The following is a 27,190-nucleotide window of genomic DNA, read 5'->3' as shown; positions in this document are numbered from 1 at the left end:
TGAGAGAGACCTCTATCTGAGGATTGGCAACCACACCTATTCCAGACTGGGCACGTGTTTCTGCACAGTTGCATTGTCCAAGGACTTTGCTGGGGTCGGTGCAGATCAGTCAGAATGCCCTTCCTCAGGGATAGTGTGAGAGCACACACATACATGGTAGCTGCTCCTCTGGTAGTGATGCAGGAGATGCCCATCCTACAAAACTTGAAAAAGTGTAGTGTGCACTTACGAGCGCAGAGACCTTCACAGACAGATGACTAACTACCTCCATGGCATAAAGAAACAAATCATGACCTATTACTCTTGTTGTAGCTACTGCCTCTAGGAATAAGAGGAGATTGTAACCTAAACCATGGCAACTACCCTTTATATAAATTACACTGAGTTTTCTACACTACCTATAAAAAAAAGAATCCGAAGCCTAAAGATGGCACTGGATGACTTCCTACATTTCGTCACAAAATGATGAGTAAGAAAGTGATTACTTCAGGAGGATGATAGTTTACCTCAAGTAATAAAGTCACTAGCCTGTCAGGTCCAGGCAAAAGTTTCAATAATTTAAACCTGAGCTCAACACAATAAATTCCACTCCAATTTGTTTTTTTGCAGCACAACATGCTACAAGAGGCATCACCTTGAAATCTTTGACCTCTGAGGTCGAACCTTGGTCAGACTGACTTGGGTGGTTGGTCCCAGTTCTCCAAGTCAAAACTATTTCTAGATCTCAATTTTTCCGAGATTGTCCATGTGGAATGGTCAGGGGTGTACTTACTGAATGAGCACCGCAGCCCCCACAACATGAACAGCTTCCACTCAGCTGGTGTTTAACACCATCTTGGGCCTAGAGAACAAAGACTTCCTTAAATCTGCCCTTACACTAGGCTATGAATAGGCAGGCTTCACCTCCACCCCTTTTAAATCAATGACATTCCTGGAACCTCCGCAGCTGCCATTCATCAATATTTATTCAAAATCTAACTACAGTATGGAAGTGTGTTTTATAGCCAAATAAAATGATGGCTGAGCCCTTTCTCTTGCTTGCCACAAACTAACGAAAGCAAAATTGTATGCAGCAGTGATGGGGTATTTCCCAGAGGGCAGCAATGTGCCCTGCAGAAGATTACATGGTGAGAGACATCTTCTCTGTATAAATCACCTTTACCGTGCTGAGAGACTATGAACACTTGTTTTAGGTGACCGCAATTTATTTACCTAATGTTTTCAGGTGTTATTTTTTTATTTAAAAAAAGTACAATTCAGTACTAATGTCTGTGTAAAATAGCTCTTAGCTTGATGTTAACCGACTTGCTGTCATTTACACTTTTAGGTCTGGTGTTAACCAAGATATTTTGGTTTTAATAAAATCACATGTATAAATAAGGTTTCTGCATAGGGTTTTCAGTATACAGGAAAATTGGCGCACTTAACAGGTAGCGGTGGAATTGGGAATAGGTACAAAATGAGGACGGTGCTACTGGGTCAGGGGGAACCCAAAACCCCTGAAATAGAGTGAGCGAAGGCCCACCCTGTAGAACTCAAACAAAAGGTCCTGTGCACACGTCAAGTGAAATAATTCAAAACCAACACATATCAACAATTATTTCGTGTTTGAAGCAAAAATATGAAGACAGGGTCAACAAACAGGAGTTGATTGTTCTGTTTTATGTATTTTGGGTCCTCCTTCAAGAAAAGACACCAAGAAGAAACCAGCCAACAAGTGTTTCGTCAATCGGGTAGTCACCCGTGACTTCAGGCCTGGGGATAACAAAACAAAACATAGTACAATACTTTGTACAAATAGTGTATTCTTACAAAATGACGAGAAAATGTGGCGAGAAAGAAACACCTTCAAGTGAGTGGAAACCCTATAAGTAATGTGGAAAGAGTAAAAACATGTGACTTCACACAAATGGAAGGATAAGGCCTGTAGTCACGTGGGGAATAATTATTATACATTTTTTAGCCCTCAAAAACGAGTTCCTCTAGAGGAATCTTGGTGCTGTTAGATTTGAATTGTGGGTGTGCCATGGGATTCTCTTTCTCTAGTTTGGGAGGGTAGGTAGTGGGGGTGTGTGGGGTTGATTGTCAATTGCTCTGCCGGAATGTAGGGTTTACTACTGATGCATCACAATATCTGTCCCTTTTGTGACGCAATGTTGCGAGTGTGCGAGAGGATGCTAACCTTTAGCTGCACGTTTCTAAGGTGATTGTTGGTATGGAGCATGGCAGTACTGGATATTAGGTAGCTCTTTGCCAACTATATGGCTTTGGTGACATATGTCAATCATTTTGAGATCGTTCTGATGAGTACTGGAAGAATATGGCCATTTGTTGATGAACATCGAACCACTGTGTGGTTTTATTTTTGGATATAAAGTGTAGGTAAATGCCCCATGAATCCCAAATACAGGATGCCAGAGGTGTGTTGAATGCTGGTTGTGCCTACTGTTTGGCTGCGAGGATGCATGGCAAGTCTTTAGTTAAGAGGTTATGTACATCCCAAAAAAAGGTACTATCCACAAACCGAGAGGACCCATGTGGACGTGTAATCGGAGGCATGAGCTCCTCAATGATGGGGAGTCAGTTCTAAAGAGAAGGAGCAAGGCAAGTATAACAGACACACACTGCACAGTTCCGTTTTTAGAATCATAGCAACCTCGATCAAAGAGGTGGAGCAACTGTTATGAACAAGAGCATGACTGAGATGGATGAGTAAAGTGATAAGGATGCTCCAGGCTCTACCGCTGAGAGCAGGCCAATCCGAAGAGAGGATTCATAAGGAGAAGCAGAGCCAAGCCTACATAAAGCTAGACTACAAGGCAGTTTCATAGTCCTACCCCATGACCACATCAGCTTCCGTCACAGGCCACTCCCAGCAAGTGTAATTTCTTTGGCTTACTTACCCACCAGAGAAGGGGGAATCAGAGAAGGGGGAATCCAGGGGAGAGGAATAGCATAGCAGATCGAGGTGCAATTGGCCCAGAGCCCAATTTACTAAATTGTCCTGCTTATCATTACTTGTGTAGGATTTTTTGGATATTTAATAAAGTGTTTTTCTTTTTAAAAGTTATCACTAAGTTGGACAATCTGTAATTGCACTGCTGTGTCATTGATAAGTTCCGAGCCTGAGCACCCTCACATTATATCCCAAAACCTATGACTACTCGCCATCACTACCACTGAGAGTCAAGTGCTGAAGTGGTTTTACTTGGACCAGTTTGCAGACCCAAAGCAGGAAGGATCCCGGTACATAAGAACACCCCCTGCCCTCTTTCACCCGCCCAGGATTAAAGCTCAGAGGCGGACGGACAGACAGAGAGACAGACAGACACACACTCTTTTAAACAAGGATTCCCGTTGCCGCCGATTCTTGCCCTCTTGAGGTGGTAAAACTAGAGTGGTCGACCTCAAAGCTGGGGAACCGGGTTTGAGTCTTGGGACAGACGCTCAACATCCTGTGATTCTGGGCAAATAACGTAATCTCCCCGTGCCTAACAAAGTGAATGTACCCATCTGTAAGGCAACTGGTGCTCATGGAAAGCGTTCTGATACTTTCGGGTTGAGTTTGCGCTATATAAAACTAAAAAGAAAGTTACTCAACAAGGCGCGCTGATTACTCTGCAGAAAAAAAAAACCTAATAGACCTGATGCCTGTGACAAAGGTGATTTAATGTGTCCGCTAGTGCAATAAACAACATAGGAGTTGAACGTCTTTTTTCCCACTAGATTTCTTCATTTACAGTGACGAAATTCTGAAATACTTAGTCTAGCCTTTATTAAAATTCATTGTTCTTCAAATAAATGCAATGCCAAAAAATATGTACACGGTTTGTAAGCATATCGTACATGTGCAGATTCCCTTTATCCACCAACAAGGGTAGTTCCAAGGTTGCTGTATATTGTCCTAACCATGGATTTACCACAGGAGACAGTCACTTGTATGCGTCCTCCAATGTGGAAAAAGGCAGGGCTCAACTGCTTCCAATACAGCAGTTGCGTGTGCCAGTGCTCTTCTAACATGGGCGTATCCCTTGCAGTTCCTGCTTATTCAATACTTCGACTCACGTGGAGCAAATGAGAAAAGTTTTGCCGTTCACGTTCATTCTAAGTGCACAGGTTGGTGTTTAGTTGCGACACTATCTCTGTTTCTATGGGTCAGATGTACAGCCATTTCATTTTGGGAGTCTCCAATAGCAATTTTTTGAAATTCGAAAAATGAAATGTACCAACGCGTCTCAGACACATTAGCGATTTCCAATGGGGGTCGCAATGGACCTGCCTCATCAGTGGCAACCCAATGGAAATGGGCAATAGCACTGGGATGGTGGCCTGCTGGGGACAGCAGACCACCATGTCTGTTTTCTTTTCAATAAATCAACTATCTTTTTTTTTAATGCTGCCTGTTTTCCATAAAGGAAAATGGGATGCATTTCAGAAAAGAAAAATTAAACATTTCTGTTTCACTTGTTAAGGGCCGGCAGTGGTCCATGGGATCATTGCCTGCTGTTAAAAAACATTTTCGCTACCATTCACTAAAGGGAAGTGGTCCCCTGGGGACCCACTTCATGTTTGCGACTGACTTAACACCTACTTCAAGTAGGTGGTAAAAGGATTGTTTTGCGACTTCATTCCGGTCACAAAACAATCGTACATCCTCCTGCAACTCGCCATTGGGCAGGGACGCCCTTGGTACACCCCTTCCTAATAGTAAATCACAAACCCTATTTTGCGAGTCGATAATGGTTTACTGACTCACAAAATAAGGTTTTTACATAGAAAAGGAATATGCTACTTAGCAGTATGCATCTGTTCTTGGCATGTAGGGCTGCTGACATTCATATCTGTGCATAGATCGCCGCCTAGTGTTGGATCCGGATGATTGCACATTGTTGTCCTGGAAGAGTTTTCGAAGTATCACGAGATAGGTGGCTCCCTCAGACTACAGTGCGCATGGGCATCCTCTCCATCCTCAGATTGTTTTTCGCCATTGTGACAGAGATGGAGTATAGTACAGAAAGAGATGTCCATGCAAAGAGTGAATGCTGCAGCTGCGACAGGCACCGGGGAGGCGGGTGGGCGATATGAATGTCAGCAGCCCTACATGCCAAGAACAGATGCATAGTGGTAAGTAGCATATTCCGTTCGAGGCATGTGGGCTGCTGAATTCATATCTGTGCATAGAATGTATAGCAGTATCTTCCCTAGCGGTGGCTACCTCTGTCAGCTGCAGCAGTGTGGAAAAGAGTTTTGAGAACAGCCTGTCCTACAGCAGCTTGCTGTTTTGAATGTACATCTACACAATAGTGTTTTGTAAATGGATGTGTCATTGACCATGTGGCTGCTCTGCAAATGTCATGTAAAGGAATATTTCCCAGGAAAGCCATGGACGCCCCTAGCTTACGTGTGGAATGCGCTCTAGGGGAGACTGTTAAGGTGCGTTTTGCATTCAAATAACATATTTGTATGCACTTAACTATCCATCTGGCTATTCCTGATTTTGAAATAGGGTTACCCTTGAGTTGTGGCGAGAAGGCAACAAACATTGTTTTGTCTTGCAAAATGTTTTAGTCCTGTCTATGTAATATAGCAGAGCTCTTTTGACATCATGGGTATGCAAGGCCCTTTCAGCAACTGTTTGTGGGTTCTGAAAGAACACCGGCAGGTCTATAGTCTGATTGATATGGAAATGGGATACCACCTTTGGCATGAACTTAGGGTTTGTTCTAAGAACTACTCTATTTGCATGTACTTGAATGAATGGCTCTTGAATAGTTAGGGCTTGCAGCTCACTAACTCTTCGAAGCGAAATAATGGCAATAAGAAAAGCCACTTTCCAAGTAAGAAATTGTAGTTCACATGAGTGCAGTGGCTCAAAAGGTGGTCCCATTAGTCTGGTTAAAACAATGTTTAGATTCCAGACTGGTGAAGGTGGGTGTCTTGGAGGAATTAGGCGTTTGAGTCCTTCCATAAATGCTTTGATTGCTGGCACCCTGAATAGTGAAAGGTGTTGCCTGTTTTGCAGATATGCTGCTAGCGCAGCTAGGTGTATTCTGGTGGAAGAAAAAGCTAAATTGCAGCGTTGGAGGTGCAATAGGTAGCAAATGATGTTTTGAGTGGAAGCATCAAAAGGGTTAATGTCATTGTTATTACAGTAAATGACAAAACGTTTCCATTTTGCTGCATAGCATGCTCTGGTGGTGGGTTTTCTTGCCTCTTTGATAATATTCATGCAGTCTGGAGGCAAGTTGAGGTATCCATATTCTAAGATTTCAGGAGCCAGATCGCCAGGTTCAGCTGTTGGGGATCTGGGTGTTGGATTTCACCATGGTTCTGCGTTAGAAGACTGGGTGTTAGTCGCAGTCTTTGATGAGGCACCACTGACAGTTCTAGGAACGTTGTGTACCAGGGTTGCCTCGCCCACGTAGGAGCAACTAGGATTAGCGTCAGCGAATGTTGGCGCATTTTGCATGCCACCAGCGGTATTAGTGGAGGTGGGGGGAAAGCGTACGCAAAATTTGCCTGACCAGTTTATCCATATCGCATTGCCTTGCGACTGCGGATGTGGGAACCTGGCGGCAAAGTACAGGCATTTTGCGTTTTCGCTTGTGGCAAACAGATCTATTTCCGGGTGTCCCCACTTCCGGAAGAATGGTAGGAGCACTTTGGGGTGAATTTCCCATTCGTGTATCTGTTGGCTGTGCCTGCTTAGGAGGTCGGCCACTTGGTTGTCCTTTCCTAGGAGGTGTTCTGCCATGAGGAAAATGTTTCTTTGAATGGCCCATTTCCACATTGCTTGAGCTAGGTGCGACAGCTGTGGAGAGTGTGTGCCTCCCTGTTTTTGAATGTAATACATAGCTGTCATGTTGTCCGTCCGGATCAACACAGTTTTGTTGCGTAAGTGTGTCGTGAAAGCTTTCAGGGCTAGAAAGATGGCCATCACCTCCAGGAGGTTGATATGCATTTTCTTTTGCTGTACAGTCCAGAGTCCCTGCACTGTGTAGTGTAGGACATGGGCTCCCCATCCTAGTAGGGATGCGTCCGCTGTTAACACTATTTGTGGGACAGGCTCTTGGAACAGTCGACCTTTGGAAAGGTTTTGTGGATTCCACCAATGCAGAGAGTTGTATGCCTGACTGGTCACCAACACTAGGTCTTTTAATTGCCTGTGAGCCTGGTTCCACTGCCTTGCTAGGCACTCTTGTAGCGGGCGCATATGTAGTCTGGCGTGAGGGACTATGAATATGCAGGAGGCCATCATGCCTATTAGCTGCATAAACACTCGAGCTGGTAGTGAGTGTTGGGGTCGGAACTTTTGTATCAGCGACTGCATTCCCTGGACTCGTGCTGTGTTGGGATATGCTTTTGCTGACAGTGTATCTATTGTCGCTCCCAGGTACTGTTGGACGTGGGAGAGTTGTAGGTGTGACTTTGGGTAGTTTAGTGAGAATCCTAAACTGTGCAGTAGGTATATGGTGTTTGACATGTTGTTGGCACATTGCTGGGCTGTTGGCGCGTGTATGAGCCAGTCGTCCAGATAAGGGTACACATGTATGTGTTGCCTTCTGAGATGTGCTGCTACTGTAGGTAGACATTTGGTGAACACTCTTGGAGCTGTTGTCACCCCAAATGGCAGTACTTTGAACTGGTAGTGTTGCCCCTTAATGGTGAACCTCAAGTACTTTCTGTGAGCAGGGTGTATTGGAATGTGAAAGTATGCGTCTTTGAGGTCTAGAGTTGCTAGGAAGTCTCCCTGGCAAAGCAATGACTTGCTGGAGAGTGAACATATGAAAATTCTCTGACAATGTAAAGGTTGAGGGGCCTGAGGTCCAATGTTGGTCTGAGAGACCCGTCCTTCTTTGGAATCAGGAAGTATAGGGAGTATACTCCTGTTCCCTGATGTTGCAGTGGGACTGGTTCTATGGCTCCCTTTAGCAGCATACTGATGACCTCTTGCTGAAGTAGCGTTATATGTTCCTGTGACATAGGACGGTGCACGGGTGGTATGTTGGGTGGAGTTGAGGTGAGCTCTAGGCAATAGCCATGTTGGATAATTTGCCTGACCCACTTGTCTGTGGTGATATTTAACCAGACTTGTTGAAATTGTTGTATTCTTCCCCCGACTGGTGTTATGTGGTCTGGGGGGAGTGTCAAGAAGTCACTGCTTTGTGTTAGTGGAGGATCTATTTGCATTGCCTCCACGACCTCTGCCCTTGGTATTGTTTCCTCTACAACCACCCCTGCTGGTGTTTTTGTTATATGTGGTTTGTGTGTTACTCTTTTAGTTGGAAGATTGCTGTGATGTTCCTCGCGCTCCTCCCCTATAATTGGAGCGACGAAAGGAGCCCCGGTGTTGTTGGGACTGAAGAGCTCCCATTGATTTTGCAGTGTCTGCATCCTTTTTCATTTTGTCCAGAATTGAATCAACTGCTGGACCAAATAAAAAGTCTGGGTTGATTGGCTGATTAAGAATTGTAGATTGGACCTCATTCTTAAAGCCGGACATACAGCCATGCGTGTCGCCTTATTAGCACGCTGGTATTGATGGATCTGGCAGCTGTGTCTGCGGCGTCTAGTGCACACTTAATGGATGCATTGGTGATGAGCTTTCCCTGTTGTATAAGTTCATCTGCTTGTTGTTTGTAGGGATCAGGTACGTGTTGGATAATTTCTTCCAAACTGTCGTAGTGCGCCCTATCATATCTGGCTAGCAAGGCCTGTGTATTGGCTATTCGCCAGGAGTTTGCTGCCTGAGCCGCCACTCTTTTGCCTGATGCCTCAAATATTTTGGATTCCTTGTCTGGAGGTGCAGCCTCACCAGTAGTCCATGAGTTTGCACGCTTACGTGCATTTGAAACTACTAAGGAATCTAGGGGTAGCTGTCCTTTGATGTATGTAGGATTTATAGGTGCAGCTCTGTTTTTATTTTTTTTAATTCTAGGGTTTATGACCCGGGCTCTAGCAGTGTCCTTAAAAATGTCACCTGCGTGTTTTAACACCCCTTTCAGCATTGGGAGTGTTCTAATGTGTCTTTCAGATGTTGTGAGTGCATCAAAGAGGAAGTCTTCCTCAATAGCATCAGAGTGCATCTCTACATTGTGGTAGGTTGCTGCTCTATCTAACGGAGAATTAAATGCAACTGTATCCTCTGTGGGTGATGGCTTAGTAGGGTATACTGCAGTGTCTGTAATAGGCAGAATCCCTTCATTGTCTGGTTCCCCTCCTCCACCCCATGGCTGTGCATCTGGCTCTGTATGTGGGTTTTGTGGATAACCAAACCCTACATCTGCATCCTGATCCTCATCAGGGTTGTAGTCAGAGCGTGTTGGTGAGGTTGGGGTATAAGGAGTGGTAGGCATAGCAGGAGTGATAGGTTCAAAGAGTATAGGAGAGGTAGCACCTGGGAAGGTCTTCAGTTGGTAGAGGCCTTTTCTTTTTAGTGTAGACAGTCACTTTACCAGTGTTTGGTTCAATGTAGATCTTTGACTGGTTGTCAACGCCGTCGCCTCCACTAGTTTCAACTGCCTACGCATCCTTCGGAAGACTTTCAAGTGGATCGCCCCCCCCCACCCCACCCCCGACTGCAGAAGGACTGTCACTCACGCACTCCTCACCAGCTGATTGGACTACAGCAACGCCCTCTACGCCGGTATCAACAAGACCCTCCTACGCAGACTACAAATGATCCAGAACGCCACAGCCAGACTGGTCCTTGGGACTCCGCACCATGAACACATGACCCAACACCCACAAGGCCTTCACTGGCTCCCAGTCGAGAAGAGGGTCATGTTCAAACTCCTCACCCACTCGTACAAATCCCTCCACAACATCAGACCCGAACATCTCAACGAGAGAGTATCATTTCACGTACCCAAGAGAAACCTCTGCTCCACGACCTCGCCTTGGCAGAGGTCCCCCGCATCCGCAGAAACAGAACCGGCGGGAGAGCGTTCTCCTACATCGCAGCCGAAACCTGGAAAGAGCTCCCTATTAACATCAGACGCTCCCCGACCCTACACACATTCAGGAAAGACATCAAGACCTGGCTTTTTGACTGATCCGAAGCAGCCCTCATCTTCCTCCCCCCCCAGCGCTTTGAGACCCTCACAGGTGAGTAGCGCGCTTTACAAACCCCTTACTGATTGATATAAAAAAATATATATATTAGTAAACAGGCAGTGTTCCACAGGACCACTATCCACTAGCAAAAAAAAAAAAAACTTTTCTTTTTAAAAGCATCCCTTTCACAATTCATTAAAAAAGTGTCCTTTACTGAAAGGCAATCCGAGGCATTATTGTCACCTTCCACTTGATGGTTCCAATCTGAGTAGTTGCAATTTGCGACCTACCTTATGAATACTAATGACATAGGTAGGGTTGTGGCCCACTCAGAATCTACATTTTCCAAACTGACCTATTTGTACATAGGCTGGTTTGGAAAATGATGTACTGGTTGTAAGTTTCAACCAGTATTTTGCGAGCAATAAATAGTACATCTAGCCCTGAAATAGTAACAGACAACTATAAGCCAGTTTCAACAATTAAGGACAGACACTAACCCCATAGATCGTACCTCCCATTTAATCCTTTTTATATTTAAATTTCACTCACCTGAAACTTAATATATTCCACATTACTGGAAAGAAATTCCACCAAATTGACCTCTGCCCCAACTGTTCAGCTTTATCTGGGGCTACATACAGGCAATTTATCTTCTTGGGCACCTCATCAAAAGTCTTGCAAGTCTATTCAAATGTCAAACATTTTCTAATTACTAAACACTCAATAAAAATATTTGAATTAAGAGAAAAGGCCAGGTGTTTTTATTGTGAAAGTGTTTGTTCACTCTATTCTCTCTCTCCATGTTCAGGATGTTGCAGACTGTACTAGGACTGGTGTAGGTTATCACCTTCTTCAGACTGATAACCATATGGTCTCGGTCCTCAGAGAGTATAATTACCCATGCAGTTACAGATACTCCAGAGTTACATGAAGCAAACACTGATATATCCATTACCCACCATCATTATGTAAAGACCACATCTGCATGTCAGCATCCACCTTGACCCAAGGTTTGTAGAACACATGCTGGCAGCCAACGCAATGTAACTGCACCGTATGTAAATGTAGATCTCAACAACTATGTGTACTGCATTCACCTACCAATGGCTGTGAGGGGACTACCGAAGAGAATGAAACTGGGAAGAGTGGCAACTGCTAGAAGAGTGTAGGATTCTATACGAGTGGGAATGTAGCCTGTGCGCTTCTCTCCAGTACAAAGTATTAAATACCTCAGCAGGCATATCTCTTCCCTTAAGGTACACATCTTCCACACTTATTCACTCCAACAGCATTGTGGGGTATACAAACCAGCCACTGATTTGCAATTCCCGCTAGAGAATATCTGGTTGCCCAATTCAGAGGCGGTAGGCAGATTAAGAAGATCTCCACATTAACTGACACTCCTCTGCTGAGATATTCCCTCCTAGCAAACCAGTGGACCATCAAAAGGAAATGGGCAGGAGTAGCCCAATGGAATACTCTACCACTGCTAGGAAGCATACGGCAAAGAGGCTTTATACCGGTTACTTCCTATCCACGGATGACTGATGAACTGTTCGGTCTTCCCTGTGCTTCTTAAATTACATAAGGTTAATGATGAAAGAATGACAGGAACACCTCTCAAAAACAAACGCTCCCAGAAACAGTCCTGCAATAACAGCTGCTCTGGCACAGTTACATAGTAAACACGACCGATGACGGGCAGTTCAGTGGCATTTTTATTTCAACAACTAAAGAAAACTCTCTCAGGAAAGTGATGCAAAATTTCACAGACAAAAGAACCACACATTTTCATAACAAATTGTACCAGTAGTGCATACCTCCCCTGTGTGATCCGGTCTCCTCCCTCCCATGTGCCCCACTAACCCCATCCCAATTGCAAACACACAGCAGAAATGTACCAAAGAGTGATGCACAATTTTAAAAGCATGTCCAAGTCTGAAACGACTGGTCATTATTAATCGGAGGCCTTTGGGACTGAAAATCCACCTGGACAAACAATACATTTGGATTTCTAGGCATGGTGGTGCATTCATCATGTTTCTAGCCAACCTTTAAAGGAATGCTAATTGTAATGGAAAACATAAAAATAAGACCACAAGCTGCTTAATATCACATAAAGCAGAAAAAGCACAATTCCCCATGACACGTGTTCAATGTACATTAGGGTTCAACAGTGGGTTTACAGCATCTGAACCCAGCGAAGCACCATGAAAAATCGAGTTTATTAAATGTCAGATAGATCTGCTCTTAACAAAACATTTGCTTGCTTTTCAACCATCTTTGAAGGTGCACTGGTGCTCCACAAAGTACGGCACAGTCTGCAGATGTGCATTTCTTAGGGAGCTCCAACTACTTCCTAAACTGATTATATATATTGCTTAAAAAGACAAACTTTCATTTATTATTGCTTACATATTCTACCAAAAGCAGACCTAAAATACCTTAATACGGTGTAATACTTCATATTTTTATTTAGAAGATCAGAAATATATTAATGTGTTTTGTAGGTTTTTTAAATTGAAGATTTATGTAGTACATGCATTAATCACAGTTTAATCCTCATATATAGTGTTCCAATTCAGAAAAACAGAAATCAAGTTTGCAACAATAGGTTAATGCCATTTTTTAACAAATTTCCTTTCACAATCTTAATTCAAACCATAATGACACGTCAGGATTTCGGCAGAGAACCCCTACATAGTTAGACATTACCAGAATAACTTTTTAAAGAAGGTGAACAAACCTCCCTTTGCATCTCCAATTTGAGTTCAACTTCCATTTCTTTTGCAGCAGAATTTAAGATGGTCAATCCAAAATGGTGAGTGAAATTGAGGACGTCAGAACTGCGTTGAAAACCTTTATGAGGTATGTTCGGTCAATGGCACCATATAACCCCCAAAAGGCATCAGGATTACACGTGGAGAGCTTATGATACGAAACTGCACAGCAGAACCTTTTCCAGTAGAGAACTGGATTAGTGTACATGGGCGAGCTGAACAGACTGAGAAACTGACAAGTTCATCAATCCTACGGGGGTAAAATATAGAATGGGAGCAAAATGTATAAGTGGCCCATATTTTGGATAGATGGTAAATAAACAAAGAGCCAGATGGATGGGTAAATTCAATTGTAATATTGCCAAGGCTTTTTTTTCTGTACTCTTCCAACACCTGATCTTTAAAGCATCATTACAAAAACAGACATGCAACTTAGGAACAGTGATAAACAAGTGTGAAGTTCCTTTTTCGACCCTAGATGGGAATGCAAGTCAGCTTCGTATCATTCGGCCTAGAGGATATGATCCATCAAATGGGTGACTGCATGGAAGTCTGACGATCTCTTTATAGGATCTGCCATAACGCTCTTTGGCCTTACATGACGTTTTGTAGGAACATGCAAAATCTTGCCTTAAGATATCAAATAACTTTAAAAACAGACAATCTTTTTTGTTTGATGCTTTTGCGTGATGGTTTTTCTCTACACAGTTCGTAAGAAACATAGTACAGAAGAGATTAGTGGAAGGCATGATACTAGGACTGCCGACCTGAGACACTGGGATGGGTGGCAGACTTTAGCTTGGTCATCGTCTGGAGGAGGAAGCTTCCCTGCACAGGACAAGGAATGACTCCATATGGAAAGAAACCCACTTGCAGGGCATCTTGCTTGAGTAACACTCATTGCTTCCATTTATCTAAAGCCAAAAGCAAAATTGACATATGGGCAGTCATGCACTTTAAAAATCCCATAGAAACATACATCTGCACGGTGGATGGCTGTCTGGGGCACCATCAAATGCATAAATAACACACTCAAGCAGCAAAAGTGGTTTGCAATATTTGAACATTAATAGCGCTTCCTAGTTTCCACTACAGAGAAGCAGGGAAACTACATATACTTTACTTAAGATAGGAGAGGCAGCCGACCACAAGAAAAAAAAACTAGAATAACCTTAATAGGAAAATGAGTGGAAGTGTATTCTTGGCAAGGACAATTAACTTTCAGATTTAAAAATGTAAGGTCACTCTACAAAATATTTCAAAACTCGCTGATAGATGTTGGTATAATAGCCTGTTTCTAGGACATCTTTTCAAAGAACAATGTCTGGTTAAGCATGCTCTGTATTTCCTAGTGCTGAATGACACAAATGGAATATTTTTGAATGTCAATGAAAAAGAAACATTGCCTCCACGTCATGCTATCAGGATGGGCCAATTGAAGCCGGGTGCAGCTATCTTTCCGCTTTGTCTTGCTCAGTGTGCGTTTGCAAATGTCGAGGAAGACAAGGTTATCGTGTTGGAACAGCCTACAGTAAACACTCCAAAAGTGATAAACCATGAGCCAAAACAAGTTCCCCACTGCCATGGCCAGTGCAGATAAGGTAATGCCAAGGGGCTAACAGCAGGAAAGACCACCATCTACATTTCACAGATGCACAAGCCACAGATCTAAGGATCCAAAAAGCAAATTTAGTTGTGACAAACATAATACCCCTTCATCTCACTCGCAAATTATCCGACGAGAAATTAGGAGGGAGGGGAACGGAATTGTGTTCTGCTTATTCCCCCAAATGATGCAAGAACGAATATGCCTTTGAGAATGGCTAATAGCTTTCCTAGCACAAGATACTATATACAGCCAATGGCAGACAAACTTAAACAATAATAATCTGTGCACCCATCGATCAGAAAGTGCTTTGGAAGCGCTCCCAAAAGACACTGTTAAACTTTCGATCATGACCGCGCCAAAAAAGCTGGCATGCTCTCATGTATTGTAGAGAAATCCAATTTTAAATCAGCGATGTCTAGCTAGTCAAGTGTCATGTTCTCACTGATTCAGGCTCAGCGGCAAATGAAAGGCCACCAAAGTGAAACAATATGTTTTTCCGTAAGTAGCCCCTTATCCAAGCAAATAAAAAAAATTAAAAAAGGGGGCCATTGCTGTTAAAAAATAAGGGTCTCGGAGCCCTTTCATCAGCAGTGTCTCCTGCCAACAGTGGAGGCTTTTAAGTCTTTCTTGCAATAGGGGAAGAGAAAACCCTTTTTTCTCTATGTATGTACAGAGGACCATTTCACAGTACAAAATAAAGGAAACTGCCGAAAGTAGCTCAAAGGCAGCGCGCTGCCTCCATGCAGTGCCAAAGGCCAGGCTTTCATCCTTTCAACACAAAAGGCAAGCCGCGGCTTCCGGTTAGTGTATTCTCCAATGCGGATAAACTCGCGGAACAAAGGTATGGAAATGGCTCCTGAATGTCACACCATGGCTGGGTAGACAGGCAACGTCTGTCTGTCATTCTACTGACGGAAGAATGTCCTGCAGATGCGCACAAACCGAGACCCATCTAAGAAGTATTAGGTGTTCCAACAACTGGACAGGAGGGCTTCAAAAATAGCCAAAAAGTCAAAGGGGTAAAATACGACAATGACTAAAAACCACTGCCAGCACCTGTGAAGGGAGACTGAAGATCATCATGCGAGGTTCCTTCCACCCAGAGAAAGACAACTACACTCCCTAACTTACAGCTCGAGCAGGCAAACAGCCAACCTGCTACAGTACGACAGCAGAGCCCCAAAGAACCATCAAAAGCTGGTCAGAGACGCGTTAATAATATTGAAAAATGGGAGTCACCTTCATAGCGGTATACATGTATTAGGATGAGAAGGGTATGCACAGTTTATACCCTTCACACAGAGATAACATCTACGGAGCTCTACATCGTGAAGTCAAATTTCGGTCTTTAAAAACATTTATATGTGCTTGGGAAGTTTCTTCAAAACATATTTAGTCCACCAACGCTCTGGAAAAAACGAAAAAGCTGTCCCAGGCCTGCATGCATAATCCTAGCGACTTTCAAGATCACCTTTGGCTCCCAACAACTGCATTTTTGAGATGTATGTGTAGGTAGTAGCGTTGCTATCAGGAAGCAGTGGGAGGAAAGACGAAGGGTGAGATGGCATGCGCAGATAGAAAGATAAATCCATTTATTTTATACACATACGAGGTTTTGTGGTATGTCAAACTGCAAAACAAAGGGGTGCAAAGGATCTCAGCGAGAAGAAAGTACACTAGACATTTCACAAGTTAGAAACAAACATATCCCCTGATAGCAGAACAGCAAGTCTATTCATGAGGGAGGAGGCTGAGGAGGGATGCTGCTGTCATATGGAAATTAAACTTGGCCCAACCGTGGCATCTGTCTTTGAAGAAAGTTCAGACACACTGCCCACTTCGTAGTACTGGCAGCTTGCTTAATGCCCTCCAACCCGCCCTTCGAAGAGTGGTGGCCAATGGTCAACATGACTTGAAAGCTTTGCGTGTGTTCTGTGCGGGCGCGTGAAACAGTCCACAACCGACAATGATCCAGGTCCACTGAACACGCAAGCCCAGAATGGCCACCTCATTTTAATTCACTTTACAGGTCCGATCACATTTCAGACAAACATTATTTTAACACGCAAACTGTGTTCGTTTATCACACTATCCATTTAAAACTTATCAAGGAAATGCCATACACTTTTTACAGCTGAAAAGGAAGCTAAAATTCACAAAAAAGATATATATACATATATATTATTTCTTCTCTCACAAAGGCCACCAAAAAGGTGCCTGTGGAATCACACAGGATGAATAAAATTATATACACCATTTTTACATCACTCTTCAGCAATGGAGGGAGTTAAAAAAGAAACAGACTGGGACGAAAGGAATAGAGAACATTCAATAAATACAAGTCATCTTTCTCCTTCTGGTCTCCAGGACGTGAGAGGGAGGAGGGAGAGCCGGAGCCTGAGTGGATCTCGCACATTGCACATGGCTTTTGCAAGGTGCCTTTTTAATCTCCCATTTTTACTTTGGAAGTCTGGAAAAGAAGGAAACATTTAGAATTAGCAGATCCTTTTTCATCAGTTTAGGTTAGTTTATTTTAAAATGCTTACTCTGCAAAGGGCATGGCTAAACTAACCTTGTACAACCACGAGCAGGACAATCAAGAGTCAAGTAACACAGTAATGTTCATTGGTCCTCGTACATTAAATCAGGATGCGATTTTGGACATACTCTCACCCTCAGAGCATGAAATGAATATGCTACTTACCAGTATGCATCTGTTCTTGGCATGTAGGGCTGCTAACATTCATATCTTTAGCATAGATCGCCGCCTAGTGTTGGGTCCGGATGATTGCACATTGTTGTCCTGGAAGAGGCTTCGAAGTATCACGAGATAGGTGGCTCCTCCCCTGGACTACAGTGCGCATGGGCATCGACTCCATCCCCAGATTGTTTTGAGCCATTGTGGCAAAGATGGAGTTTAACAGTGTAAGCAATGGCCATGCTAGAGAGTAAATGCAAGAAAAGTCTGCAGCCGATACGGGCGCCGGGGAGGAGGGCGGGCGATATGAATGTTAGCAGCCCTACATGCCAAGAACAGATGCATACTGGTAAGTAGCATATTCAGTTCGAGGCATGTGGGCTGCTAAATTCATATCTTTAGCATAGAATACATAGCAGTCCCTCCATTAACGGCGGCCGCCCGTGCCAGCTGCAGAAGTCTGAAAAAGTGTTTTAAGAACAGCCTGTCCTACAGCTGCCTGCTGTTTGGAATGCACATCTACACAGTAATGTTTGGTAAACGTATGTGGTGTAGACCATGTGGCTGCCCTACAAATGTCTTCCAAAGGAATGTTACCTAGGAATGCCATGGAGGCCCCCAACTTGCGTGTGGAGTGTGCCCTGGGGGGGACCGTTCAAGTGCGCTTAGCCTTCTGATAGCAAATCTGAATACACTTAACGATCCACCTGGCTATTCCGGCTTTGGAAATGGGGTTGCCTTTATGCTGGGCTGCGAAGGCAACGAAGAGTTGCTGTGTCTTTCTAAAAGGTCGTGTTCTGTCAATATAGTACATAAGCGCTCTTTTGACATCAAGCGTATGGAGCATTCTTTCTGCTACCGTTTTTGGGTGTGGAAAGAATGCGGGCAGTTCGATGGTTTGATTGACATGAAACTGCGACACCACCTTCGGAAGAAACGTGGGGTTAGTGCGCAGCACCACCCTGTTTGAATGAATTTGTATAAAAGGCTCTTGAATTGTGAGCGCCTGTAGCTCACTAACACGTCTTAGAGACGTGATGGCAATGAGAAAGGCCACTTTCCATGTTAGGAACTGAATCTCACATGAATGCAGAGGTTCAAACGGGGGACCCATCAATCTGGTGAGCACCACATTGAGGTTCCACACAGGAGCTGGCGGGGTCCTGGGAGGGATGACCCGCTTCAGCCCTTCCAGGAATGCTTTAATGGCAGGCACCCTGAAGACAGAGAGATGTTGCCTGTTTTGGAGGTAAGCCGCTATGGCGGATAAGTGTATCCGAATGGAAGCGTATGCTAGATTGCATTTGTAAAGATGCAACAAATAGCAGATGATATTAGGAATGGATGCATCGAGCGGGTTGACAGCGTGCTCTGTACAGTAGATGACAAACCGCTTCCATTTCGCTGGATAGCAAGCTCTGGTAGTGGGCTTCCTTGCCTCCCGGATGATGTCCATGCATTCAGGGGGCAATTCAAGGTAGCCAAACTCTAAGACCTCAGGAGCCAGATTGAGCTGCTGCGGATCTGGATGCTGAATGTCGCCACGGTTCTGCGTTAAGAGCCGTTGTGTGAGGTGCAGTCTTTGATGCGGTACCACGGAGAGTTCGAGGAACGTGGTGTACCATGGTTGGCGCGCCCACGTCGGAGCAACCAGGATGAGCGTCAGCGAGTGTTGCCTTAGATTTTTTGCCACCAGCGGAATGAGAGGCGCTGGGGGAAAAGCGTACGCAAATCTGCCTGACCAGTTCATCCATATCGCATTGCCCTGCGATCGTGGGTGAGGGAGCCTGGCGGCAAAGCTTTGGCATTTTGCGTTTTCCTCCGTGGCAAACAGGTCTATCTCTGGATACCCGCACTGCTGGAAGTACGGGCGGAGTACTGATGGATGCAACTCCCACTCGTGCATCTGGTGGCTGTACCTGCTGAGCAGATCCGCCATCTGATTGTCCGTGCCCGGGAGGTGTTCCGCCATGAGGAAGATGTTCCTCTGAATGGCCCACTTCCACATGCTCTGAGCCAGATGAGACAACTGTGGAGAGTGCGTACCTCCCTGCTTTTGAACGTAGTACATGGCTGTCATGTTGTACGTCCGGATCAACACGACTTTGTTGCACAGATGTACTTTGAAGGACTTGAGAGCCATGAAGATTGCCATCAGTTCCAAGTAGTTGATGTGCATCTTCTTTTGTTGCGTCGCCCATAGTCCCTGCACTGTGTAGTGGAGCACATGAGCCCCCCATCCCTGGAGAGATGCGTCCGTCAGTGTAATCTGTGGCACAGGCTCTTGGAACGGTCGGCCCTTGCAAAGGTTGTGTGGATTCCACCAATGCAGAGAGTTGTATGCCCGACCCGTCACCAACACTAGGTCGTTCAACTGTCCCTGAGCCTGAGTCCACTGATGCGCTAAGCATTCTTGGAGCGGACGCATATGCAACCTGGCGTGCGGGACTATGAAGATGCAGGAGGCCATCATGCCTATCAACTGCATGAACACTCTCGCTGGGAGCGAGTGTTGCGGTCTGAACCTGTGGATCAGCGACTGGATGTTGTTGATCCTTGCTGGGTTCGGCTGAGCCGTGGCAGCCAGAGTATCTATCGTCGCGCCCAAATACTGCCGCACATGGGCCGGCTGAAGGTGCGACTTCGGGTAGTTCAGTGAAAATCCTAGACTGTGAAGGAGGTGAATGGTGTGGGACATATCTGCGGCGCACTGCTGGGCTGACTTTGCCTGAACGAGCCAGTCGTCCAGATAAGGGTAGACATGTATACCCTGTCTCCGGAGGTGCGCCGCCACGGTCGCCAGACATTTGGTGAACACTCTGGGAGCAGTGGTCACTCCGAAGGGGAGTACCTTGAACTGGTAATGCCTGTTTTGGATGGCGAACCGGAGGTACTTTTTGTGGGATGGGTGGAGTGGTATGTGAAAGTAAGCATCCTTGAGGTCTAAGGTTGCGAGGAAGTCTCCCCGTTGTAACAAGGGAAGAACCTGCTGCAGTGTCAACATGTGGAAGTGTTCTGAAAGAATGTACTGGTTCAAGGGGCGTAGGTCTAGAATCGTCTGAGTGAGCCGTCCTTTTTCGGGATCAAGAAGTACAGGGAATAAACCCCTGTGCCTTCTTCCTCCACTGGCACGAGCTCTATTGCGCCTTTTTGCAGCATCACGAGAACCTCCTGCTGCAATAAGTGCAAGTGCTCTGCTGACATAGGACGGTGTTTTGGGGGTATGTTTGGTGGAGTGGATGTCAGATCCAAACAATAGCCGAACTGGACAAGTTTCCTGACCCACCTGTCTGTGGTGATGGACTTCCAGACTGGCAGGAACTGTTGGAGTGTCCCCCCGACAGGTGTTGGATGGTCGGGGGGCAGTGACAGGGAGTCACTGTTTGTTGGTGGCAGAGGAACGGGAGATGTTGTTGCCTCTGCCTCTACCCTTGGCACTGTTTCCTCTGTATCCACCTCTGCCCTGCTTGTTGTAGGAGGATTGCGCACCACTTTTATTGAATGGCGTCTGCTGCGACATGTGCCCTCTGTTAACACCTCGATTGCCTGAGCGACGAAAAGTGTTCCCTCTAAATTGTTGTGACTGGAGAGCCCCCATGGACTTGGCAGTCTCGGTATCTTTCTTGATCTTATCCAGGGTGGTGTCCACCTCTGGACCAAATAACCTGTCTGGATTAACGGGCTGGTTGAGGATAGTAGTCTGTACCTCTGGCTTGAATCCCGAGATGCGGTGCCATGCCTGATGCCTCAACATCACACTAGTGTTGATCGCTCTCGCTGCTGTGTCCGCAACATCTAGCGCACACTTTATAGCAGCGTTGGAGATGAGCTTCCCCTCCTGGATAAGCATTTCAGCTCCCTCTTTAAACTGGTCTGGAAGGTGTTGTAACAGCTGCTCTAGGGTGTCATAGTGTGCCCTATCGTATCTGGCCAACAGAGCCTGCGTGTTTGAGATGCGCCAGATGTTGGCCGCCTGAGCTGCTACCTGCTTCCCAGATGCCTCCAGCACTTTTGACTCTTTGTCTGGGGGAGGAGCTTCACCCGTGGTTTGGGAGTTTGCCCTCTTGCGGGCATTAGAGACCACCAAAGAGTCCAAAGGCAACTGGCCCCTTATGTAGGTTGGGTCGCCAGGTGCCGGTCTGTATTTCTTCTCAATTCTTGGGTTGACAACCCTTGACCTCGTGGGTTCCTTGAAAATGTCTTCCGCATGCTTAAGGACCCCTTTCAACATTGGGAGAGTCTTGACAGTCTTTTCAGCAGTAGAGAAAGTGTCAAAAAGGAAGTCCACCTCCACGGGGTCAGCATGCATTTCCACTTTATGGTTTGTAGCTGCCCGTTCAATCAAGGCATTAAATGCCGCAGAATCTTCAGTGGGAGACGGCTTGACGTTATAAACCGGAGGATCCTGGACCGGTTGCTGGTCCCCTTGATCACCTGTGTCCATCCAGGAGTCCTGCTGCTCATCAGGCTCTGTATGTGCAGGAAAATTGTACTCCTCATCCTGCTCCCCTTCATCCCCATCAGATTATGTGGGTGAAGGTGTTGCACTCCTCCTAGGCTGTGGAAGAATCTGCTCAACCAGAACCGGTGTTTCTGGTGCAGGCTTCTTTCGTTTCAGAGGAATTGTAAACGACTCCAAAGGCTGTGAAGTTATTTTCCTCTTGTATAGCGTGAGTTTCCCGGTGTCGGCATCGATGAAATGCTCCGACCGTTCTTCAACTAAAGGATGTCGATGACCCAAAGTCCCAGCCGGGTGAGTTGACTTCGACACAGTGTCTTTGGGCACCGACCGCGGTGCAAAGGCCTTAGGCGGTAACGTGTAGAGGATCGGCGCCTTGGTGGTGTTCGGTGGGTCCGCCGGCTTCGGTGCGGAAGGAGTCTTCGGTTCCGATGCCAAAGCCTTGTCCTTAAGGCGCTTGAGGGAGTCCGAGACCTGCTTCGTAAAGGAAGCGGACGGTTTCGTCGACCCGACCGATGTCCTCGGTCCGCCCCCAGGGGAAGACCCGAGCGTGGATGACTTGTGTTTGTCTGGTCGAGGCGCAGGAGCACCCTGGACCGGTGCGCTTCGATCACTGTCCACGGGCGCAGACGTCGATGCCGACGTCTTCGGATTGACAGGCTTTCCTTTAGGTGTCACGACCCCAGACCTTTGCTCTGCGCCCTTCACCGACTTCGTCTCGACGGGCCCCTTGGTCTTTGGCGAGACAGACTTTCCCGACGTAGGCTCGACAGCCTTCTTGGATGTCGGCTTGTCCACCTGGGTTGACACCGGCTCGACGGCCTTCTTCGAGCTTGGCTCCTTGACCACCTTCGGCACCTTTGCCCGGTCGACAGCTTTCATTGGCTTGGAGGCCCCCGAAGACGACGGAGTCGATGGTGGAGCAGACGTCTTCGGTTTCGATGGCGTTTCGGCCATCTTTGTTTTCATCGATACCGAGGGTTTCAGTTTCGGTTTCGATTTCAATAATGGCGGCTCCGCGGAGGTCTCCGTAGCCGGGCCGGAAGGCGGGGCCGTGGATTGAGGTGTAAGGTCTTGGGTAAGGCCGTGTGGCAATCCCGTGACCTGAGCCTTTGTAAGAGTACGAACGGGGCATAGCTCTTCCTCTGAGCCATCTTCCATGGCCCCATATGCTTCTTCGTCGTCCCCTACCTTCTCGACGAGTTCCTCAATGTCTTGACCGTGGTCGTCCGCTCCGTAGTCGGACTCTACCTCCACCGGTGTAGGTGAAATCTGCAGGTGACGCACTTGCTCGTCTGCTTCGGGGTCGTCAAAGATGTCCACCGGTGCCGGAGCCGATCGCTGGGCCTCTAGGCGCGCCACGCGCCGAAGCTTGATCGTCTTCTTCGATCGAAATCTCGAACAGGCCATACAGTTGGCCTCGTCGTGGTCCGGCAACAGGCACTTGTTGCACACAGGATGGACGTCAATGTGTGGGTACTTGGATCCACACACGGGACATTTCTTGAACGGACTCCGTTCCATGCCGTCGAAGTCTTGCTGCGTCGACCAGGCCCCGATCACCGAAGAGTCACACGACCCCCCGGATATCCGACTCCACGAGCTGGAAGATAGACGGGACCGAACACGAACAATACCGACGGTGCAAAGAAGGCCTTTTGGCCTCTAAAAAGTTCTAACACGATTCCGAACAGGAGACGTCGAAATCACATCCGAACCCAATGGCGGAAAAAAACAATCTGGGGATGGAGTCGATGCCCATGCGCACTGTAGTCCAGGGGAGGAGCCACCTATCTCGTGATACTTCCAAGACTCTTCCAGGACAACAATGTGCAATCATCCGGACCCAACACTAGGCGGCGATCTATGCTAAAGATATGAACTTAGCAGCCCACATGCCTCGAACACACTTATCCGCCCAGCATTTGAGCTTACTTCCTGCAGTGATTCAATCCCTAAGGCGCTTAGACACAGCAGGAGACCTCATTCCCCACCCATTGTCTGCTAACGGGTTACAAACTTCATGGAGACACAAGCAAGAGGGTTAGTCCTTGCATTGGATTGACATGCTGATATTACCACCAGTCTCACACCTTTCCTCTTTATCCCCTCCTCGGTCCTCCAGCTCTCTCCACACCCTCAGTCTCTACCCCCTGATCCCAAATACTCATTGAATCTCAGGCCAGGAATCTCCCTTACCTCGCTCCCCTAACTCCATCCTCTAGTCTTCCTAAGTTTGCTAAATGATCCCAACAAAGGCTATGATCAGAGGGAGGCATGGGTGCTGGGCAGTAATAGTGTTCTTTTCCCAAGCTCTCTCACCAACCCTCAGATGATCACAGTATTTGAAGCAGCAGCATAAGTAGGAATAGGATTACATATCTCTCACACACACCCACACATTCCCCCCCTCCCTACCCCCTATGCCCCCACCCGTCCCCCGCTCGAGACCCCCTAAAGCATATCACAGCGCAAGAGGAAATTACCTACCTTCAGTAACGTTCTTTCTATGAATACCCTAACCACAGATTACTCACCTTGCGTATATCCCCAAGAACTAGACCTGATCCGGAGTGTAAAACATGGTGAGCCCGCATGCCAGTAGGTGCCACTATGTCCATTCATGCAGACTTTGTTCTGCTCTGAAAGTGAGAAACCGAAGCATGTAAGCGTCACCCCTGCGTGCTGTCAGTTTCTGTCATAAGTTTGGTCTCGTCCTCATATGCAGAATCCAGCAGCAGTGTGCGGTTTCCTAAACTGATTAGATGGAAAAGGCCATTCCATAGAATGAGGAGATGGGACGGTGATAAGGAATCTGCAGTTCGAGTACCCACCAGAAAGAGCGTTGCAGAAGATAAGTAACTTGTTCTTTTCACAGATACTTTTAACCGCAGATACCTCACCTTGTGAATATATACCAAAGCAGTAGCACCCAAGGTGTATGGTCTGTGAAGTACTTCAGATCAAAAAGCAGTACTGCTTGATGAACATGTGCACTGATGCCCACCACACAGTCTGACATTGTTCAGGCACTCCACATGCAAACTCAGTGTTAGCAGCTTTAGCTCTGGTGGAATAAACGTTCAGGCCTTCTGAAGGGTGAATTATAGCCAATGCATAACAGATCTTAATAAAGAGAACTATCCATAGAGAGGTGGTCAGTTTCTGCAACACCTTGTCCTTCTTTGCACCAGAGAACACTACAATGAGCTGATCGGTTACTTGGTGTTCCTTGGTACAATCAATGTAAAAGCATATACCTATCCCAAGCAGCGGTCTCTCTTCCTCTTTCGAAGCATAAAGCGACACAAAGAAAGTCAGAAGAGTAATGGATTGTCGGATATGAAAAAGCATCACCACGTTCAGTAAGAATTCTGCTAGAGTCCATAACACATATAAGGAGGCTGGATAGAGCAGGACTGCAGCTCGCTCAAACACTACGCCTATGTCATCACAAATATAAAAAGTTTTTAATGTGAGGAGGCACAATGGACAACTGTGCATTTGTTTGAAAGAGATACACGAGGACAGTAAGGACCATGTCATCACATAGGGCTTTGATGGAAACAAATGATGTAAACCTTTTATAAAAAGTATCACAAAGGGTGATTTGAACAAGGGCGGCTTGCCCTTCACACGTAAAAAGGCCATAACGCTGGCAAATAACCTTTCATCGTGCCCACAGCAAGTCCTTGTTGGGCCAAAGACAAAACAAAAAGCAACACATCTGACACTTTGGCATGCAACGAGTAGATCTAGCGGGAGTTACACCAAGCCACAAACGTATTCTACTGTCCACTATACACTGATTTAGTAGAGGGGACACTCGGCTGCCAGGATCCCACCAACAACTTTAGAAGTAAGGTGGAAGGAGGTCAGATACCACCTCTCAATCTCCGCGCATGGAAGTGCATATTGCACCAGCCTGAGTGCAAGACTCTGCCCTGCTCCTGCGACAGAAGATCCTCGTGTAGCAGCAGTCCGATTGGAGGACAAATGCTGAGACTCAGACGTTCCAGGTAAAACATTCTCTGGTCTAATCTAGAGCCACGATGATGAATTGGACCCAGTCATTCCTCATCTTCTTCACCACTCGGGCTGAAGAGGCAGGAGCAGTAAGGAGTACAGGAGTCCTGTACTTCACTGCATGTAGAATGCGCCTCCAAGAACAGCTTTCCTTGGATCTTCAACATGTAAAACTGGTGACATTCTGCAATCTCGATGGTCGTAAAGAGATCGAGCCAGGATTTGCCCTATTACTGAAAGATGCCCCATGTCACCTGCAGAAATAACTACCATTTGTGATCCTCTACTAGTCAGTGGCTAAGCTCATCCGCCTTTGCATTTAAAGATCCTACCAAGTGCTGTGTCACCAGAGAAATAAACCGATGGCTCAGCCAGCTCCAGGGGTGCAGAACCTCATGAGACAGGTCCCACACCCCCATCTGCCCTGCTTTTTGCAGTACCACATGACAATTGTGTTGTGCGTGAAAACCTGAACCAGCAGGAAGGTCTTCAACGTCAAGCAAATCACCCACAGCTCCAACAGATTTATGTTGAGTTGGGACTCTGCCGGAAACACCAGAGTCCCCTGATGTCCACCACTCACAGATGGCCTCCCTAACCCAACAGTGATGTGTTCGTGACCACCATAAAATCTTGTTGGGCTAGAGAGAGAGGCCTGCTGCTGTTCCAACTGCAGTGGAGCAACCACCTCTTCAGGTCTTTTGCAGTCTCATCCAACACTGGGATAGAATTCAACAGGTTTCCTAAGTGCTGGGCCCACTGAGACTTCAAATTCCACTGCAGATCGGGCATATGCCACTGGGCATGGTCAGCAAGCAGGATCCAGGAAGGAAGCAGACCAAGAAGCCTCAGAACCATTTTCTCTGAGACCAGGCTGAACTTGGTGTTTATCAGGACAAAACACCGAATCAGCTCCTCAGTGTAACAGGAACGATGGCTGGAGACACAGTACACCTTGGTGCCTTCTCTGGAGTGGCAGGATGGTGCTAAGCTCCTCTTGTGCTTAGGTTTTAATCTTTAACTTATCAAAACTTTGATGGCAAAGAAAGAAGATCTGCCTTGGGAACGACTTCAGTAGTAGATTTGCACTCCTGACTTCGACCTGAAATAAGCCTTGTGTGGAGTCTTGCAGTGCTTTGCCACATACAGCTTTCCCTTATATTCACGAATGGCATGAGGATTAGTCTGGGTGCAGTTGTCACAGGTCTTCAGAGTTGTGCGCCGAACCCAACCACCTGAAACAATTTGTGGGGCTTTGTCACAGACATCTGTTAACAACTGTCCCTACAAGGCTTAAACACTGCAGTGTTCAGGGGGCAACACGTTTTATTTATTTATTTATTGAGTTTATAAAGCGCGACAGCTACCCAGAAGGGTTTCCCGGCGCTAAAAGGCAAAGAGCAACAAAGCACTAGCAAAACAGAGATTATTGAATAAAGAGCCAGATTTTGACGGCTCTGCGGAAGCGAGCATGACAGTCCTCAACGCAAATGTCAAGGGGGAGAGAGTTCCAGAGTTTAGGCCCTAAGCACGAAAAAAAGCTGCCACCAATTCTAGAT

General features: G+C 46.3%; 1 protein-coding gene across 1 annotated transcript in view; it reads right to left on the bottom strand.

The window, feature by feature from the left end:
- Window positions 1-11,759: 11,759 nt before the first annotated feature.
- ATP6V0B (ATPase H+ transporting V0 subunit b) overlaps window positions 11,760-27,190 on the bottom strand; it is a 102,020-nt gene continuing 86,589 nt past the window's right edge. The window contains exon 8 of the mRNA XM_078671714.1: window positions 11,760-16,918. Within this exon, the coding sequence (XP_078527840.1) occupies window positions 16,892-16,918 (27 nt within the window). The 3' untranslated portion in view covers window positions 11,760-16,891. The remainder of the gene's footprint in view (window positions 16,919-27,190) is intronic.

This window comes from Lissotriton helveticus, chromosome 1_2, assembly GCF_964261635.1.
Source record: "Lissotriton helveticus chromosome 1_2, aLisHel1.1, whole genome shotgun sequence".
Classification (NCBI taxonomy): Eukaryota; Metazoa; Chordata; class Amphibia; order Caudata; family Salamandridae; genus Lissotriton; species Lissotriton helveticus.
The sequence above is the reverse complement of the archived record's forward strand: the minus strand, read 5'-3'. Positions and strand labels throughout refer to the sequence as shown.